Below are 19,347 nucleotides of genomic sequence, written 5' to 3'. Positions count from 1 at the left end.
TTTATTTATAGTAGAGCAAAACCCACAGGTCCCGTTATAGCTCAAAGTACCTCTCCTGCCCTTTCTTTCCTCTTCACCCAGTGGTTATTGTGCCAGTGTAACAAATTCTACGTGCGAAGAACTTTGCATTTTATTTGTGTGTGTGTGTGTATGTATTTGTGTGTGTGTTACTGGGGATAGAATGCAGAGTCTTACAAATGCTCGGCAAACACTCCATCACTAAGCTATACCTGCAGTTTCTTATTTTTCCATTTTAAAGATTTTACTTAATTTCAACTTTTTAAAAATTAAACGTGTGTGCGCGCGCGTGCGTGTGTGTGTGTGTGTGTGTGTGTGTGTGTTGTGCAGGGGTTCATAACCAGGGCCTTGTGCATACTAGGCAAATGCTCTACCACTGAGCTACACACTCAGTCCCTAAATTCAAGTTTTAATTTTGAGATGATTATAGATTTACATGTAGTTGTAAGAAACAATCAAAAGAGATCTTGTTTACCCTTCACTGAGTTTCTTCAGTGGTAAAATCTTGTAAAACTATAAATACAATGTCACAATCAGGATATTGACACTGATGCAGTCACGATAAGGAACGTCTACATTATTACTGGATGCCTCTTACTACCATTGTATGGCCCCATTCACTTTCCTCTGGCTCCCACACCTTACTTAACTCCTGACAACTGGTTATATATTCTTTATATATCTATATAATATTGTCATTTCAAAAATGTTCTATAAATAGAATCGTCTGGCATGTCACCTTTTGGGATTAGGTATTCGCTCAGCATAACTCATGGAGATTGATTGAGATTCTTGCTAGACTGATGGTGTTCATTTTTCTGGCTATGGTGCTGTTTGGTATACATGTACAACACTCACTGAAGGACATTGGGCTTCTTTTCAATTTCTATCTATTATGAATAAAGCTGCTATAGGGTCTTTGGTAAATATAAATTTTTGTTTTTCAGGAATAAATGACCAGGTATTTAATATTTCTTATATATTGCTGAATTCTACTTGTTGATGTATGCATATTCACAAAGGATATTGGGAATGTTTCTGCTTCTTGTGTTTTTTAGAAGAGATTATATATAATTGATGCTTATTCCTCTTTGGCTGTTTGCTAGAATTCTCTAGTGAAACTGTCTGGACCTGTAGGCTTTTTGTTTGTTTGTTTGTTTGTTTGTTTGTTTGTTTGTCTGTTTGAAAGTTTTCATGTCATACATTCAACATCCTTTATATTAATGGAGCTGTTCATGTTACATATTTAAAGAGATGCGTTGTAGTCCTTTGTGTTTTTCGAAGTGTTGTTCCATTTCATCTCAGTTCTCAAACTTAATTCAGTGGATTATTTGTAGCACTCCTCCGTCACCTTTTGCTGCCTGGTGTCTGCAGTGACATCCCTTGCTCCATTCCTCATCCTGGTATTGCTTTCTTCTCTCTTTTTCCCTGTCAGTCTTTAGAGATTTGTCAGTTCTACTCTCTTTTCTAAGAACTAGCTTTTGTTTTATTGATTTTCCCCCTAATGTTCTTCTATTTTCAACCTAACTCGTTTCTGCTTTTATTTTTTGTATTCTTTTTATTTGCTCTGGGTTTATTTTATCCTTTTCCTGAGTTCCTGAAGCAGTAGCACAGACCATTGATTGGAAACTCTTCCTCATATCTTCAGCATGCTTTTAGTGCTATAGCTTCCCTCTGAGCAGTGCTGTGCGTCCCCCACGTTTTGATGTTTTATTTTCAGTTTCATTCTGCTTGATGTATTTTAAGATTTTCCCTTGAGGCTTACTCTTTGACCCATATTTAGAAATATTTAGTATTTCTAAATATCCATGGGTTCTTCATGTGCAAATCCAACCAACTGCAGAGTGTAGTTTTTAAAAATTGTGTTGGTACTGAACATGGACAGATCTTTTTTTCTCTTATCATTATTTTTTAAACTATAGAGTATAAAAACTGCTTAAGTATATGTACTCTAGAGATGATCAGATTTACACAGGAGACTGTGCATAGATTATATGCAAATACTCTACCATGTTATATTGGGTACTTGAGCATCTGTGGATTTTGTTGTGCACTTGGGGGTTCTGGAACTAACTGCACATGGATACTGACCAAAGAAAGACTAAGTTGTTTAGTTTTTAAGTGATTGGAGAATTAATTTCTTTCTCTCTCTCTCTTTCTTTCTTTTTTACTTTATTCTTTTTAGTTTTACATGAGAATAGGAATGTATTTTGACATATCATACACACATGGGATATAACTTCCCATTCTATGGTTGTACATGATGTGGATTTACACTATTTATGTATTCATATGTGTACATAGAAAAGTTATGTCCAATTAATTCTACTGTCTTTCACATTCCCACTCCCTCTTCCTTCCCCCAAGTCCCCTTGTTCAATCCAGTGAACTCCATTGTGAGTCAGCGTCCACATATCAGAGACAACATTCAGCCTTTGGTTTGGGGGGATTGGCTTATGTCACTTAGCATGGTAGTCTCCATGTCCATTCATTTACCAACAAATGCCATAATTTCATTCTTCTTTTGCCCGAGTAATATTCCATTGTGTATATGTACCACATTTTCTTTATCCATTCATCTATTGAAGAGCACCTTTGTTGGTTCCATAGCTTACCTATTGTGAATTGAGCTGCTATGAACATTGTTTATGGCCCTGTCACTACAGTATACTGATTTTAAGTCCTTTGGGTAAATGCCGAGGACTGGGATAACTGTGTCAAAAGGTAGTTCCATTCCAAGTTTTCCATACTGCTTTCCAGAGTGGCTGCACCAATTTGTAGTCCCACCAGCAATATATGAGTGCACCTCTTTCTCCACATCCTTGCCAACATTTATTGTTACTTGTATTCTTGATAATTGCCATTCTGACTGACATGAGATGAAATCTCAGTGTAGTTTTAATTTGCATTTCTCTAATTGCTAGTGATGGTGAAAATTTTTTCATATATTTGTTGACCATTTGTATTTCTTCTTCTGTGAAGTATCTGCTCAGTTCCTTTGCCCATTTACTGATTGGTTATTTGATTTTTTTGGTGTTAAGCTTTTTGAGTTCTTTATATAGGAGATTTTCTTTTTTATAAAGTAGAATTTCACCTTCAGGGACTGGGGATGTGGCTCAAGCGGTAGCGCGCTCCTCTGGCATGCGTGAGGCCCGGGTTCGATCCTCAGCACCACATACAAACAAAGATGTTGTGTCTGCCAAAAGCTAAAAAATAAATATTAAAAAAAAAAATTCTCTCTCTCTCTCTCTCTCTCTCTCTCTCTCTCTCTCTCTCTCCTCTCTCACTCTCTCTTTAAAAAAAAAAAAAAAAGAATTTCACCTTCAGGAAGATTAAAAAATTCATATTAGAGCTTTTGAATTCTGTTTATTTATTCTGATAAGCACTTAAGTTCTTTGACATTAAAGATACAATTTTTAGTGAAGAAATATAGGGACTATCATACATTTTATCCATTTAAATGGATATGCTTTTTTTTTTTGACAGAATCTTATTTCTCATGGCTAGAATTTTTTTTGACCATTATAACTTTCTCATAATGCAGAGTAGGAGGAAATTTGAGTGTAGGATTATCATTAAATTAATTAAGATTCTATATACTAGAAAGTGTAGAGAAAATGGGACAATAAAAACTGTTTAAAGAACAATGTGAGATAGAATTATTCTTTGTTATGATTATAAAACACAAAAATAGAATTGTGATTTTTTTTACTACTTATGTCAATATATCAAAAATATCTTTCATATCTTTTTTTACAGATTGAAATTGTCAAAGAAGAATTTAATGAACATTTAGAATCAGTTGACAAGATAAACCAGATCTGTAAAAATCTACAATTTTATCTAAATAAAATGAAAACCTTTGAAGAGCCCCCTTTTGCAAAAGAGGCTAATGTTATTGTGGATCGATGGCTTGATGTACGTGATTATTTTATTGACTACAAATTCTATTTTATAACAAATTAATCTTATGGGTGAATATCTTTAGTATTCCTAATTGAAAAATTAAACTATATTTGTCATAAATATGTTCGAATAATATGAAGTTTATAACTCAGGAATTAATTTCACCCCAGAGTTAGGCACTACTAATAAGTGGGTCTATAATCTTCTAGGTACAAAAATAGTTACTCAACTTATGTACATAAACTAGCTAATCTATTATGCATTTGTGCAGGATATTGACATTTAACTGTATATTTTTGGTTGAGTAGTAATAACTTTTTTTTATGAATTACAAACTAAGGATTTATCTGTATTATATTTCATTTGCTTTTAAAAAGCATATTTGGTGGGGCTGGATTGTGGCTCAGCAGTAGAGTGCTCGCCTAGCATGGGCAGGACCCGGGTTCGATCCTCAGCACCACATAAAAATAAAAGCATTGTGTTGTATCCATCTACACCTAAAAAAAATAAATAAATATTAAAAAATAAATAAATAAAAAGCATATTTTTTTTAAAAATTGTGGTTTAGACATTAGGAAGACTATTGCTTTTAATTGATATAAGATACAGCAAGTGAACTACATTTTTTTTAAGAGAAAGAACTACATGGTAGATTAAATAATATTTTTGGTGATCATAAAACAGATTATTTCTCCAGTAATAATAAATTCAAACTCAAATTTTATTTTAGAAATAGTATTTGACCGGAACAGTGGTTTTCCTACTTCTTTTCACCACTACATGTATTACTTCTGCTTTTACATTATGGTAGATAAATGAGAAGACAGAAGACTACTATGAAAATCTTGGTCGAGCTCTGGCTTTATGGGACAAACTTTTTAATTTGAAAAGTGTCGTTGATGAGTGGACTGAAAATGTCCTTCGAGAAAGGAATTCACAGCTGACTGAAGAGGAAAGAGAAAGGCTGAAGGTGATTCAACAGAGATAATATAGATTTTTTTTTATAAGTTGAAATTTTATTCAAAATCAGATTTAAAATTTTTATTTTTTTATTTGTGCATAGATGTTTTGTTTGCACACATCTGACACTGTAATACTGAGTTTGCTCTCTTGGATCAGGACAGAAAAATCACAAAGAAATATTTTATCTCTTTTGTTTATTCCTTGAGAGGGACCTGAACTCTATCCATTCCTTTGTGACATCCAGGAAGGTGATAGAGGATACTGTTAACATGGGGTTCACAGACACCAAGGGAGTTCATGGATAAAATGATCTTGGATGGCAAAAGATTGCGTCTTTATTTTCATAAACATCTAGTTTAATATAGCATTTGTTTCAATTATGAATATAGGCAACATACATGGTAGGATGAGCATCATATGTGACTTCATTATCAAGAGAATCACAGATTTAAAAAAATTTAAAAAAAAGAAAGAAAATCACAGATATTTGGGGTCATTATTTGGTTGTTTATACCTGTATCCTTATTACTAGTTTGAAAGCAAGGGATGTAGTGGGCCCACTGTTGGATCTTGTCATTTAAGGTATTAATAGAGAAACATGAAGCAATATATGTCACACATTATTTTTAATATTTTGATAACTATAACCCAGTGTAATTGTTTTCATTTGTAACATTATATAATTTTCCTTATGTTTTATTTTTCAATTATTATTATGCAAAGGACCCGTAGATTTCACAAATTGCCCAAGGGGTACATAGTATTTAAAAAAAAAAAAAAGGTTAAGAACTCTTTGCAGAAGTTCTAACAAAATGTATTATTGTCCCCAGATAAGGGTAGTGTATACCCCAGGGGTAGGCAGATCTTTTCTTATAGGGCCATACAGTAAATATTTTAGGCTTATGGATCATTCTGTCTCTGCAATTATTACTCATCATTGCTGTTATAGCGTCAAACTGATAAACAGTTAAAAAATCCTTGGAAGTAGCTGGGTTCCAATAAATATTTACACAAAGAAGCCCTCAGCTCTGAGGCTATAATTTGTTAACCCCTGATCTAGAGCCTCCTGATATAGACAACATTTATTTAAATTCAACAGTCCCTCAAAAAGATTATTTTTTAAAAAAAGAAGAATAATGAGAATCAGTATCTTTATAGAACTTAAAAAAGCTGTGTTTTTTTTTAATAGTAATCTCAGACTTTGTTATTTGGAAAAAATTAATGTTGTCTCTTAACTCTGAGAAGAATGCTTTCTAACCACTTGTTTGTTCATGTATTATTGGGTTTTTTATCATGTAAAATCATCATCTTGCTGGGTGAGAAAACAAAGGTTGGCGGTTTTTTGTGGATTTATGTAATATAAAACTGTATGTGTGCATGAAGCAAATGCTTCAATATCATTTTATCCCTCTTTGTATTTTATTCTCTTTTTAATTCATATATCCATTTTTATGGAAACCATTTTTAAAATGTGTGAAGATTTTTGGTTTCCTGGAGATGTGATGGTAGTTCCGAATTAAAACAATGATTCTCTTAAGTATAAATGAATCATCTCTAAGAATCATTTAAATTTGTCTTGAACTATAGGTTATTTAGAAATCTGAAGTTAAGGAATATAAACTGCCAGCCCATGGGCCAAACCTGCCAAAACCTGCCAAAACCTGCAAGTGTGGACAAATCATTCACAGCCCAAACACACATATCTAAGAAGTTTGTAATACTTTTAGGCAGACCATGCAGTTTTGCGGCATAGGCCTTTCCTCTCTCTATTGCCTTAAAACTAGAATGCGTCACTCACTCAGTGATAGCAATTATCTGACCTGTAGAGGCACTTCAGTTTCTGACTCCCAGGACTCTGTCAAAAAACAAGTGATTAGAGGAAATTCAAAGGCACTCTCAGTTTCTATCAGCAGTAATAATCATGGCTACTGGAAAATTGGTGATGAAATAAGAAGATATTTTCCTTTAAAATTATGTGTTTTAGGAAGAGTTACAAGTCCATGAACAACAAACTTCAGAATTTTCTAGAAGAGTGACTGAAATACAGTTTCTGCTTCAAAGTAATGAAAAACCACTTGAATTGCAGGTAAGAGAATTTCCACTTAAAATCCTCAATTAAAGATTCTCTAAAGCCTCTTAAATAGTATTCATAAACCAAGCATTCTAAATCTTAATAATAAAATTAGGATCATTATTTATTTGATTTCTATGTTAAATCCAACCAAATTTTGTAGTTGGCATAGATAATGATTTTTTTTCCCCATGATTAGCATGAATAATACACATTTACAGGTGTATTATGTAAAGGGTCACATGTGGCTGTGTTTCCATGTAAAGTAACAATAATTTCTTGTGAATGTCTTGGGTGCAGGAAAGAGAATATGACTCAAGTCATATTCTATAAGATTTATTAATTGCTAGGTGGAGAAAAAGGGAGCTTGCTCCAAGTGTGATTTTTCTGTTGTATGAAGATAATTGTCTCAATTTTATTTGGATCAGGGTGCACAGTGGTTAAATAAGAACTCTGGAGGTACTTTGTAGGTAACATCCTGGCTGTATCACCTACTAGCTTTGTATTGGGCAAGTTATTCAACCTTCTTTGTTTTTTTTTTTTTTTTCTTTTTTGTTGTTGGTTTTTTTTTATGGTTTTTAGTTGTAGATGGACACAATACCTTTCTTTTATTTATTCATTTTTATGTGGTGCTGAGGATCGAATCTAGCACCTCCCACATGGTAGGTAAGCTCTGTACTGCAGAGCTACAACCCCAGTCCTGTTATTCAACCTTCTTAAGCCTGTATTTTGCACAGGAAGTGCTTACCTGGATTCTGTATATATAAAAAGCAATCATTGTTGTCTAATTTTTTTCTGTGTGTTTTAATCTTATCTGTCTTATCTCCTAAGTGCCTTGAGATATTACTTCAGTTGATATGTTAGATAAAACTTATTTTGGGGGAAGGATTCCAATTAATGTCTTAGAAAAAAAGTCACAATGCTAATTTCAGTTTTTCTATGTTATTCTTTATTTTTTTTTCCAAGGCAATGTTCCTATCATTGTACTGGTGATATGGAGTAATGTAGAGCAATGAGAAGAATTTTTTTTTTTTTTTCAAATTGAAATGAAGCAGTCTTGTTAACTTTTTAGCAATGCCTTTGCCTTGCAGTCTAGTTCAATAAGATCCGTCACAGAACTATATGTTGCATGATTTCAGGTCATGGAACGCTCTATTTTGAACAAGATGGAACATGTGAAAAAGTATATATCAGGAGAGTCCAATTGCTTCGAGCTTGGTAGCAGCACAGCTGAGCTCAGGGAGGATCTCGACCAAGCCAAGACCCAGATCGGGATGACGGAGTCCCTCTTGAAAGCCCTGTCTCCTTCCGACAGCTTGGAGATTTTCACTAAACTCGAGGTGCTGCCCAGTTACTCATCTTCTGATCTTCAGTCTTACTCTCACATTTTTCATGGTCTTGACCTTTTTCCGTTAATAAAAACAGAAAGAAATGGAAGTTCGGGGGGCGGGGGAATACCCAGAAAATCAGTTTCTGTGTATTTAGCACTTTGATGTTTGAATTGCTTTGTCTACAGTAACTTTTTAAAATTAAATTTGCAATGGATTGTATACCTGCTAGCAAAGAGAAAGCAAATCCATTCATTCAAAATCTTGTAGACTTTTTCAAAACAATTGAGATATCTGTCTTCTGTGACTTGAGCCTGTTTTAAGACTTAATGGTGGTTGTTTGTTTACATCTGTAGGAGATCCAACAAGAAATTCTACAGCAGAAGCACAACATGATAGTACTTGAGCATCAAATAGGTTGTCTCACCCCTGAACTCTCTGAATTGAAGAGGCAATATGAAAGTGTCAGCGATTTATTTAATACCAAAAAAGGTGTTTTGCAAGATCACTTTTCTTCATTATTGAATGGTGAGTGTGATGTTCCTCTTACTTGAAGTATGAAGATAGTACTGTGAACCCAAAAACTAATCTAAGCCTGACTTATAAATGGTTTGCACAGACTGTATTTAAAGGAATAATATTTGGATAAAACCTTTGGGGGGAAATACTTACTGATTAATGCCTGGCATTAAATAATGTGTTTTTCTTTAAAGCCCCAAATCTTAATTTAAAAGTTAAGTTTGAACTACTCAACTGTGCTCAATGAGTCAGGAAGGCTGCTTGTGTTCTGTCTCTACAAGTGTCTTTGAAAGGAGATTTGGTTTAGCCAGGTGTGGTGGCACACATCTGTAGTCCCAGTGACTCGGGAGGCTGAGATAAGAGGTTTGCATGTTTGAGGCCAGCCTCAGCAACTTAGTGAGGCCCTAAGAAACTTAGTAAGACCTTGTCTCAAAATAAAAAGTAAAAAGGGCTACGGATGTAGCTCATTGGAAAAGTGCCCTTGGGTTACATCCTCAGTCCCCGTCACCCCTCCCAAAAAATAAATAAATAAATAAGAGGGAGATTTGGTGTAAAACATACCAAATTACTTTGTAGACTTTATTAGGCCTCATAATTGGATTTCAGGATGTATTACCACTTTCCAGGATGGTGTAGGAAGCAGGTTATAAAATCTCTTACATAATAAGGTGTATGGAATTCTGCTGGAATGTATAGAGCTTTTTTTCTCCCCTACTTCCTGTAGATCAATGCAAGAATTTCAATGACTGGTTCAGCAAGATTAAAGTGAGGCTTGAAGAGTGCTTCGACTCATCAGAAACAAAAAAGAGTGTGGAACAAAAGCTGCAAATACTTTCTGTAAGATACACATGTATACATATTAAAATGTATATGTACGTTTTAATCAATCTATCATAACTAAAATATTGGCAGCATGAAACTTAATTTTAAGTAGATAAAATAATAATTACTTTGACTATTTTTTTTTTTTTACTTAACAGATGATAGTCCCAAGTAACCAGGCTTTTTTCCTAAGTATTTTGGAACTCTGTTTTTACTGAGTTAAGTGTGCAAGTAGCTTAAACAAGTTCCACTTTGATACTACTCTAAGATGCTGTTTTAGTTAATTCAATTGTGTTAAAATCATGTTTGATCAAAGATGAAGACTTCACCTAATTTGGACTATAAAATTTCTTTTTTTTCCTTGAAAAAGATTACTTCATTTAATTATTTTCCCGGTCATATTTTTAAATTTTTTTTAATATTTTATTTTTAATTTGTGGTTGGACACAATACCTTTTAATTTTTTTTTTTAATGTGGTGCTGAGGATCGAACCCAGGGCTCTGCACGTGCCAGACAAGTGCTCTACCACTGAGCCACAACCCCAGTCCCCCAGTCATATTTCTGATAAAAATTGCAATTGAACTTTAATGTATTGCTAGACAGAGCACTGAGTGTACAGAGCTTGTAAGGTACCTTTGGCACCCTTAAATATTGATCATTTTGGGGTAGATTATCTAGTACATTAATATTTTGATGACAAGTCGTGTTCTCAAGCTTATTGAAAGCACTAAACATTTTGTTTAATTTATTGTTTTAATGGTACTATGCTTTATTACTGGAATCATCTTTCTTGTTTCTTTAAAGCCCCACTTTTTTTTTCTCTCTTGCTTTTAATTTGCCCATTTCATGGGACTCAGCAATTCACACCCAAACCTTTGAAACACAAACATTGGGAAAAAAAATTCTGGTGTTGGAAAGGTTAAATGGAAAATAGTGTTTAGTTTTATATAAGGATGTCAGAGCAAGTATTTAGGAAGAGTTGAGCAGAGCCAGGAGAGGAGAATGTAGCTTTCCTGGTCCTGCTCTGAGGGACCTCATGGTGGCTCTGTACTGCTATGCTAGATGTGATATCCAGAAAGTCAGATTCAAGTGCAAATGGATACACACATCCAGAACTACCATAGGTCTTCTACCTTTGGAGTTAGCCACACCTTCATTACTTTCCTTCTGTGAGAATGTTACCTGGGAATTGGCAACATCTGTGTACTGCTTTGGAAAAGTGTCATGGGGGTGGCAGGTGACTACCTTTAGATCATAATTGATTTTTTTGTCTTTCCTAAGGATTTCTTGACTCTTGAAGGAAGAAGCAGTAAAATACAGCAGGTAGAAACTGTATTGCAGCATGTGAAGAAGCACCTACCTAAAGCCCATGTTAAAGAGCTTAACAGTTGGCTTGTGAGTCAAGAAGTTGAATTAGAAAAAATGGTGTCCATATGTGAGGCCCAGGCAAAGGAACTCAATAACTACCTGGAGCAGCTACTGAGGTACGGAGTAAAGGTGAAATCTAAATAACATTTTCACGGGATATTTTTAGAGTTATTTCTCGTGTGCTCTTCCTCAGTACAGTGTATGCTGTGATATGCAGTACATAAAAATTTAATAGGTAAAATAGATATAATTATTCCTTGGTATCTAAGCATCCAAAATCCACAGATGCTCAAGTTGCTTATATAAAATGTATAATATTTGCATATAACCCTTGTATATTAATATGAAATTTCAGGAAGTCCTATTTGATTTATTTTAATTATTATTAAGAACCCTTTTCACCTTCTGATGAGACAGTAATATTGATACATATTAGAGGAGATGCTTTTGGTTATAAACAACAGTATATTTCTCTTTATCTCTGCATTTTTAAAAATATTTTTTAAGTTGTAGATAGATACAATATCTTTATTTATTTATTTTTATGTGGTGCTGAGGATTGAACCCAGTGCCTCTCGTGTGTAAGGCGAGTGCTCTACCACTGAACTACAACCCTAGCCCCCTCTAACTGCCTTTTTTTTTAAAAAAAAAAAAAAAAAAGCAATTTAATAATTCATAGAACTGAAAAATTGAGTGTTACATATAGCTTAACAGGGGCTTGAGTAGTTGGTTCAAACAACATGATCAGGACTTAATATCTCTATCTTCCATTTCTCAGGATTGCTTTTTTTTTTTTTTTTTTTAACCATTGGGACCATTATGTAGGGCTTCTTTTTAAGGTCACAAGATGGCAATTCTTGGAATTGTGTGACTTTTTTCATTCATATTTAGCAAAAACAAAAACCAGAATTTGTGTTCCTGATACTTTAAGGGCATCTCATATATTTTAAATCTCTGGGTTACTTGTAATACCTAATACAATTAAAAGGCTATGCAAGTAGCTGTTATACCATATTGTTTAGGGAATTACAAAGAAAAAAAAAAGTCTGTACATGTTCAGTATAGATGCAATTTCTATTTTTCCAAATATTTTTGATCTGTGGTTGGCTCACTCCATGAATGTGGAACTCATGGATACAGAGGGCCAACTATACTCTTTGTGGTTTGGATTTTTTTTTTCCGTGTGTGTGTGTGTGTGTGTGTATGCATGTGTGCATGTGTGTTGGCGGGAGGGCACTCGGTATTGAACTCGGGGTCTCATGTGTGCTAGGCAAGTGCTGTACCCCTGAGTTATGCTCCTAGCCCTGGACTGTACTTCATTTTTAAAATTAATTAACTAATTAATTAAGTATTGCAGATTGAACCAAGGGGTGCTCTACCACTGAGCTTCAAACTTCAGCCCTTCTTATTTTTTATTTTGAGGTAGGATCTTGCCAAGTTTTCTAGTCTGGCCTCCAATATTTGATATTCTGCTTCTGCCTCTGCCTCTGAAGTAGCTGGAGTTACAAGTGTGCTCTGCCCTAGCTAGACTTTTAAATTCAGGTTTGGTGCTAGGAGTTTCTACAAAGTAACTAATGGCAAAGGTTCAGGGTACAGTCCAAACATTTTGGGTTTTTTTTTTCCTGTTATTTTTGATACTTTGTGTGGTTCATTGCTTTAATGAATTTCATTATAATATAGGCAGTTATTCAGGTTTTATATGTTACAAGTTTTCTCAAAAAATAAAACTGATAGTAAAAACTTGGTTGACTGACAAGGTTCATGCTATCCTCTTGAGTATAAACATTTTTTGCTTATTTTATATCCTAATCTTTGTAATATTCTTTTAGACTGCAGGATGATTGCAGAAGCCTGAGTAAGTGGTTGACTAATCAAGAAGAGGAATGGAAAGAAATGGAAGAATCAGGAGAGAAAACTGAGCTATTTTGTCAAGCATTAGCTGAAAAGAGGTATCATGATCTCATATGAAATATATTGCTTGGGAATATGATTTCTTCTACTGTGTAGGAGTGACTCCTATAAACTTTCAATGTTATTTGTAAATTACAGGGAACATTTTGAATCTCTGGTCCAGTTGAATGACTCTTTGAAGGACCATGGGTTTACTGAGGAAGATGAAATAATAAACGAATCAACATGTTTGATTGAAAGATACCAGACATTATTGAGACAATTACATGAAATTGAAGAAGAATTTAAGTTGCCACCTGCTGAGGACCAGAGCTTTAATGATCTTGCACATGATGTGATTCATTGGATACAAGAGATTAAAGAGTCTCTTATGGCTTTGAACTCATCTGAAGGCAAAATGCCACTCGAGGAAAGAATCCAAAAAATAAAGGTATAACTGGAAACTGAATTTGAGAGGTCAGAGTGAACTCTAATTTTGAAAAGATTTAGAGGAAAACTGCAAAGATTTGTTTCTTAATAGAATCACTGTGGAATGGTTGAAGAAATTCAAATCACTGAGCTTACAAAAGAGAAGGGTTATGATGGATCTAAAATTATTTTAATTCATATGAAAGAGAGAAAGAATATCCTGTCTTTGAGAGGGCAGTACCCAATTATTTTCCATCTTCACTGCATGCAGAAGAATTGAAATAAAGACAATAGATCAGAGCCACAGCAGGTGCTGGGATACAAAAGTGAATATATGTCTGTATAGTAGAGGCATTCGCAAGGTCAAGTGCAGGGTGGAGAGTATTTCTTGGGGTGGGTTTATATGCTCACAGAAGGCTTACTAGATGCTTAGTGGAGGTGAAGAAAAAGAAATCTCATGCTTCTTGGAGTCCTCTTTCTCTCCAAGGGGAGATTCATTCAGTGAATATTGCTAGTTTAAAGTACAGGGCACAAGCCAGCTATGATGCTGCCTGCCTGTAATCCTAGTGACTTGGGACTGAGGAACCAGGATCACAAGTTCAAGGCCAGCCTGGGAAACTTATTGAACCCCAATCTCAAAAAAATAAAAGCAGGGCATAGAAGCCTATGTACTTATTGGACTCACATAAATTGAAGCATTTTTTAGAGGAAGAGATGCTCAAGAAGAGTGAGCTGGAAAGGTTGGTGATACTTAGTATTCAGCATCATTTGGGATTATGTCTGAAAGTTTTCTTTGATGACAAATCTCAAGTAGATTTTACAAGACGGAGAGAACTGAGTTGTCAGGGCAAAAGAGGGAATGAGAACAGAGAATAAGAATTGTTGTCAGGGTGGAGAAATAAGAGTTGACACTGAGAGGAAAGCTGTGTTTTCCTATGGGAGGCCATAATCTATTCTGGGTTGTATAAGAAGGTCTTATTTAGTTTGCTACCCTAATTCTCCATTTATAAATAATAGAAGAGAATAGGAAGGAGGATTTACCCAGCTTTTTTTAGCATATGAAATTAAGAAGGCAATTGAAAATGAGGCAGTGAATAGAAACTCACCTCCTGATCCTGATCAGCTCAAACTGACAGATGTTTATTGAGAACCAACTCTTTATAAATGTGAAGGGGATGTCTTTATATTTGGGGCATATATGAAAATGAAAGGGTTATTTTGAAATATGCTCTGCAGTTAGAATCTTAGGATATCTTTTTATTTGTAAGCTTTATGCTATGTAAAATCTCTAATATGAATGAAATTATAATATCTTTTGTATTTTGTGTTTCAGGAAATCATTTTACTAAAGCCTGAAGGGGACGCCAAAATACAGACCATTACGAGACAAGCCGAGAGCTGTGAAGCCCCGTTGGTGCAGGAGACCCTTGCTGATATCACCAACCAGTGGGACAGCACGCTGCATCTGGCCAGCACATACCTAAGGTAGAGGGTGGGAGTGCTGTCCCTGCTTGTGTTTTTTCTCATTGCTCAGAGGAGTCATAACAAGTATGTTTTGTCTGGTGTCTGGGTTTGGATATAATATCTACTGGAGAGAAAGTCAGTGGTGTCCAAGGCAAGAGAAATAGTCCAGGTCAGATATGAAACGGCTGCTGCATGCTCAGGCAGTGTATCTGGTGCATCATCCTGTGGGGTTCTTCCAAACCAAGTCACGTCACCTCTCATTCCACGTTCATGTGACCCTGCTTCTGTGCCAACCCCCTCCCCTCAGTCAGCCCTCAGAGCCTGCATGGCATCCCTGTGGAGTAACTGATGCTTTGGAATATTTTTCTTAAGAAATTCTTAAAGTGGAAACATTGATAAATGTTGGCCAAATTCTGTAGACATATTTCTGGAGAACATACTTATTTCTGATCTGGTCTTAAATGGTACATTTCATGTTTTGAAATGTGAAGCTTATGTTTTTCTAAAGAGACCACCAAATTACAACTAAATTGAAGATACAGAAAGCATAAGCCAGTTAATTGGTTAATATATTGAATGCTTATTTTACTTTTGTAAGAAATGTAAGAATTACATTTGAGTATAACAAAACCATTGGGACTAGTTTGAAATTTAAAGTATTAAATATTCTCTGATCAAACTATGTAACAAAAAATAATTATGTTTTAGATATGCAAATAATTTATGCCTCGATTTCTGAGCTAAATTTAGTGCCATTTTAGAATATTATAGTGCCTGAAGAGTCTCTGGAAATAATGTGAATTAGTATTATTGTAATGCTGTTGATTATAATGTGCATTCAACTCTAGCATGCAAAATGCCCTTCCATTTTGCTATTATTTCATTTATAAAATATTTGGTGAAATTTAGCCATCAAGAAAAGCTTCTGCTAGAAGGGGAAAAGTATTTGCAAAGTAAGGAGGACTTGAGATTAATGCTCATAGAACTAAGGAAGAAGCAAGAAGCAGGCTTTGCCCTTCAACATGCTCTGCCAGAGAAGAAAGCCCAGTTAAAAATTTATAAGAAATTCCTCCAGAAAGCACAAGATTTGACATCCTTGCTAAAGGAGTTAAAATCTCAAGGAAATTACCTCTTGGAGTGCACTAAAAATCCCAGCTTCAGTGAGGAGCCTTGGCTGGAAATAAAACATCTACATGAGAGTCTTCTTCAACAACTGCAGGTGAAGTTTATTCTTTGATAAATACAATTTTAAATGATTGTTGCAGTCATTCTATTGATGCAAGATTCATATTCAGAACTATTGCTTGGCTGTCATTCTTTTGGTAAACCTAAAGCTTTCAAAAGTTAATTTATCATTTTACATGATGTTTTAGTCAGCTGTGACTAAAAGACCCAACCAGAACAACTTTAGAGAAAGGCTTACAGTTTCAGAGGTCTTAGTCCATAGAAGGTTGGCTCCATTCCTCAGGGCTCGAGATGAGGCAGAACATCATGGCAGAAGAGTGTGGCAGAGTAAAGCATCTCACATGATGATCACAAAGCAGATACAAATATCTTTGCCGGATACAAATATATACCTCAAAGCCACGACCCCAACGCACCATTTCCTCCAGCCATATCCACCTGCCTTCATTTACTACTCAGTTAATCCCATCAGGTGATTAATCCACTGGTTGGGTTAAGACTTTCACAATCCAATCACATCTCCTCTGGACCTTCTTGCATTGTCTCACACGTGATGTTTGGGGACTCCTCACATCCAAACCATAACAGATGAAAATGCCAACTTTCAAGGACTGAGGAATCCAAACAGTTTTGCTAGATGAATCCACTGTGGGTTATTTGATGATAATGCTATTACCTTTCATTGAAGTTTGGTTCTTTAGGGGTTGAATGGCTTAAGATTCTAGGCATCTCTATGAAAAGGACAGTGTTTGCATTATCCATCCATCCATCCACTCACCTGTTCATCCATCTACATTGTGATATTTCATTTATCTTGTTCCTACCTTCTTATAAGTGCCCTTCTCTTAAATCTTAGGACATTATTTGCAGTGAAAGAATTGAGGTAAATCGTCAGCTTGTTAAGAGGGACTATATTCTTTTAATAGAACTGTTTATAATTCTTTGCACACTGAAAGCTGGGTTCAAAGTAACGATTACCTCGGTAAGAAATCCTGCTTGTCTAGATATTAGGAGTTGGGAAGGGATTAAGGTGGCTATATATCACTTTGTTTAATACTAGCTGCTTTTCTGATCAGGTGTGGTTATCTTATTTTCTTACCCCACAGAGGGAACCTGAAAATGGTTGGCTCTTGAGTTAGGATTACTTTTTCCTAATGTAAGATTTGAGTTTGATTCTTAGGAAAGGAACATGGGGTGAGGTTGATCTTGTAGAGTCTCATCTCCAACTGTGAATTCTTGGTTTTAAAGCAAAAGATAATTAAGGCACCTGGTTTATTATGGATGTTTGTGATTTAAGGATATAATTTATAGTTATTTCTTTTTGTAAACTGCTTGCCAAAAAATTATCTTCTGGAAGGAAATGAGGGCAATAAAGCATAAGAAGAACAAGTGTTTTTATTGAGTCATTTTTTAGGGAAAGATGCAGATTTTGCAATGAAATACCTCAGACACTGAGATCTTTACTTCAGAACTCTGGATCAGTTGTGGACATATTTCGGCTTTTCTGTTGTGGTACTGGGGATTGAACCCAGAGGCACTCTATCACTGAGCTACATCTCCAGCCCTTTTTATTTTTTATTTTAAGACAGAATCTTGCTAAGTTACCACACTAGACTTGAACTTATAATCCTCTTGCCTCAGCCTCTCAATTTGTGGGATTATAGGTATGTGCCACTGTGCCTGGCAGAACACACTCTCAAAAGGTGGAACCTTGTAAAACAAATATTTATAAATTGTGTAATTATTTGTGAAAAATTCAGAAAGAAATAATTTGTAATTGTCAATTGTTTCTATTTTTAGGATTCTGTGCAAAAATTAGAGGATCATGTTGAAGAACACCATTCATACGAGGTTTGCATCAAAGAGCTGAATACCACATTGGACAATATCTCCATGGAATTAGTTAGTTTTTCTGATTTGCCCGTGGATCAAACAGCAATTGAGGACAAATTGCAGAAACTGCAGGTATCAAACAATGTCCATATGTGGTAGACATTTTTGGAAAAAATCAACATTCATTAGAACTTGACTAATCAGTGGTTTTGATCAGAAATTTAAGTGTTATTCAAATGACTTAGATAGCAAAAGTTCTGAAAAGTCAAAACAATGGGAACATTGTTCTTTAGTGGCCAAATCCAATTGTAATTTGAATTGAACTGTACTCTGACTCAGTGGCCTTTGGAGATAATTCTACCTGTGACCTGTCTGTACCATTCAACTATGTGAACTTGAAGGGACTCTTATTCATTTATGTAACTTCAAAACCTATCCTAGTACTTAACTGTTAGTTAAATGAATGAGTGAATACTTATTGCCCTTTAAGTTAGTGACTAATAAATCCCACATAGTCCATAGAATACTATAAGACATATTCCATTTCACCAGTAACATCAATGGCTACTGTAATACTTAAAGTTCTTCAGTGGCTACTATGGTACTTCAAATTCTTTTTCTGTCTGGAGTTTTCAAATTAGCCTCATTTGTTCATGCATGTTGTAATTATTAATTGAATTTCTACTATATCTAAGAGAGTATACCTGATAGTTTTATTTCTCATCACCTCCAAATCTTTGAATTCTAAATCTTAGAATTAGATTCATGTGGGCACATGGTTCTTTTCTTCTTTTTAATACTTTACACATAGCAGGCACTTTTCTTTAGTGTTTTGACTTGTGGAAAGAGTATCTTAAACAAAACATGAATATTCAACACATATCTGTTGACCACCTCCTATGTTTTACAACCAATGCTGTAAACATTTGCTGCATTACTTGTTGCAAATCTCCTTATAAAATCTGTTTTGATGCTATATTGGCTTAAATTTTACCCAAAGTTTCTTCTTTGTGGTATGCATTGATAGGGTTTTTAATACATGATTTCTACTAATATTAACACTGTAATTCACAGAAGCCAGCTCTTCTGACAGTTCAATGGAGTTGCTTTTGACAATAATCTTTTCTCCACTCACAGGAACTAGAAAGTAGACTCAGTTTACAAGATGGCACACTGAAGAAGATTTTAGCATTAGCAAAATCCATCAAGCAAAATACATCTTCAGTGGGACAGATTATTATTAAAGATGATATAAAATCACTTACGTGTAAACAAAAAGATTTGGAAAACAGAATTGAATCTGCTAAACAGGAGACTGAAAATTATCTCAACAGCCTTCTCAAATCAAAATGCTCAATAGAAAAGAATGAGAAGTTTCCTCTGCCAGGCAGACAGAGGCAGGCCACTTCTGAGGTGGTGGAGTCCACTTGGCTCTTGGTGGGAGTGGAAGAGCTGGAGGAAGACTGGGAAGTAAACAAGGTAAGTGTTGGTGATTACACTCTCTGGGATAAGTCTAAGAAAGAAGAGGTGTTTGGCTCTGAAAAGAGGGT

The 19,347-nt window shown here is 35.0% G+C and overlaps 1 protein-coding gene across 9 annotated transcripts in view; it reads left to right on the top strand.

Moving 5' to 3' along the window:
• Positions 1-19,347, top strand: part of Syne2 (spectrin repeat containing nuclear envelope protein 2) — a 332,720-nt gene that overhangs the window by 144,918 nt on the left and 168,455 nt on the right. For all 9 annotated transcript variants that reach the window (XM_071607983.1, XM_071607984.1, XM_071607982.1 and 6 more), the window contains 13 exons: positions 3,778-3,936; positions 4,736-4,894; positions 6,872-6,973; positions 8,098-8,298; positions 8,643-8,814; positions 9,530-9,642; positions 10,910-11,112; positions 12,826-12,945; positions 13,046-13,337; positions 14,649-14,800; positions 15,689-15,998; positions 17,765-17,929; positions 18,935-19,276. In XM_071607983.1, coding sequence (XP_071464084.1) covers positions 3,778-3,936; positions 4,736-4,894; positions 6,872-6,973; positions 8,098-8,298; positions 8,643-8,814; positions 9,530-9,642; positions 10,910-11,112; positions 12,826-12,945; positions 13,046-13,337; positions 14,649-14,800; positions 15,689-15,998; positions 17,765-17,929; positions 18,935-19,276 — 2,490 coding nt within the window. The remainder of the gene's footprint in view (positions 1-3,777; positions 3,937-4,735; positions 4,895-6,871; positions 6,974-8,097; positions 8,299-8,642; positions 8,815-9,529; positions 9,643-10,909; positions 11,113-12,825; positions 12,946-13,045; positions 13,338-14,648; positions 14,801-15,688; positions 15,999-17,764; positions 17,930-18,934; positions 19,277-19,347) is intronic.

This window comes from Marmota flaviventris, chromosome 2, assembly GCF_047511675.1.
Source record: "Marmota flaviventris isolate mMarFla1 chromosome 2, mMarFla1.hap1, whole genome shotgun sequence".
In the NCBI taxonomy this organism is placed as follows: Eukaryota; Metazoa; Chordata; class Mammalia; order Rodentia; family Sciuridae; genus Marmota; species Marmota flaviventris.
This window is presented reverse-complemented; position numbering and strand designations above follow the sequence as displayed.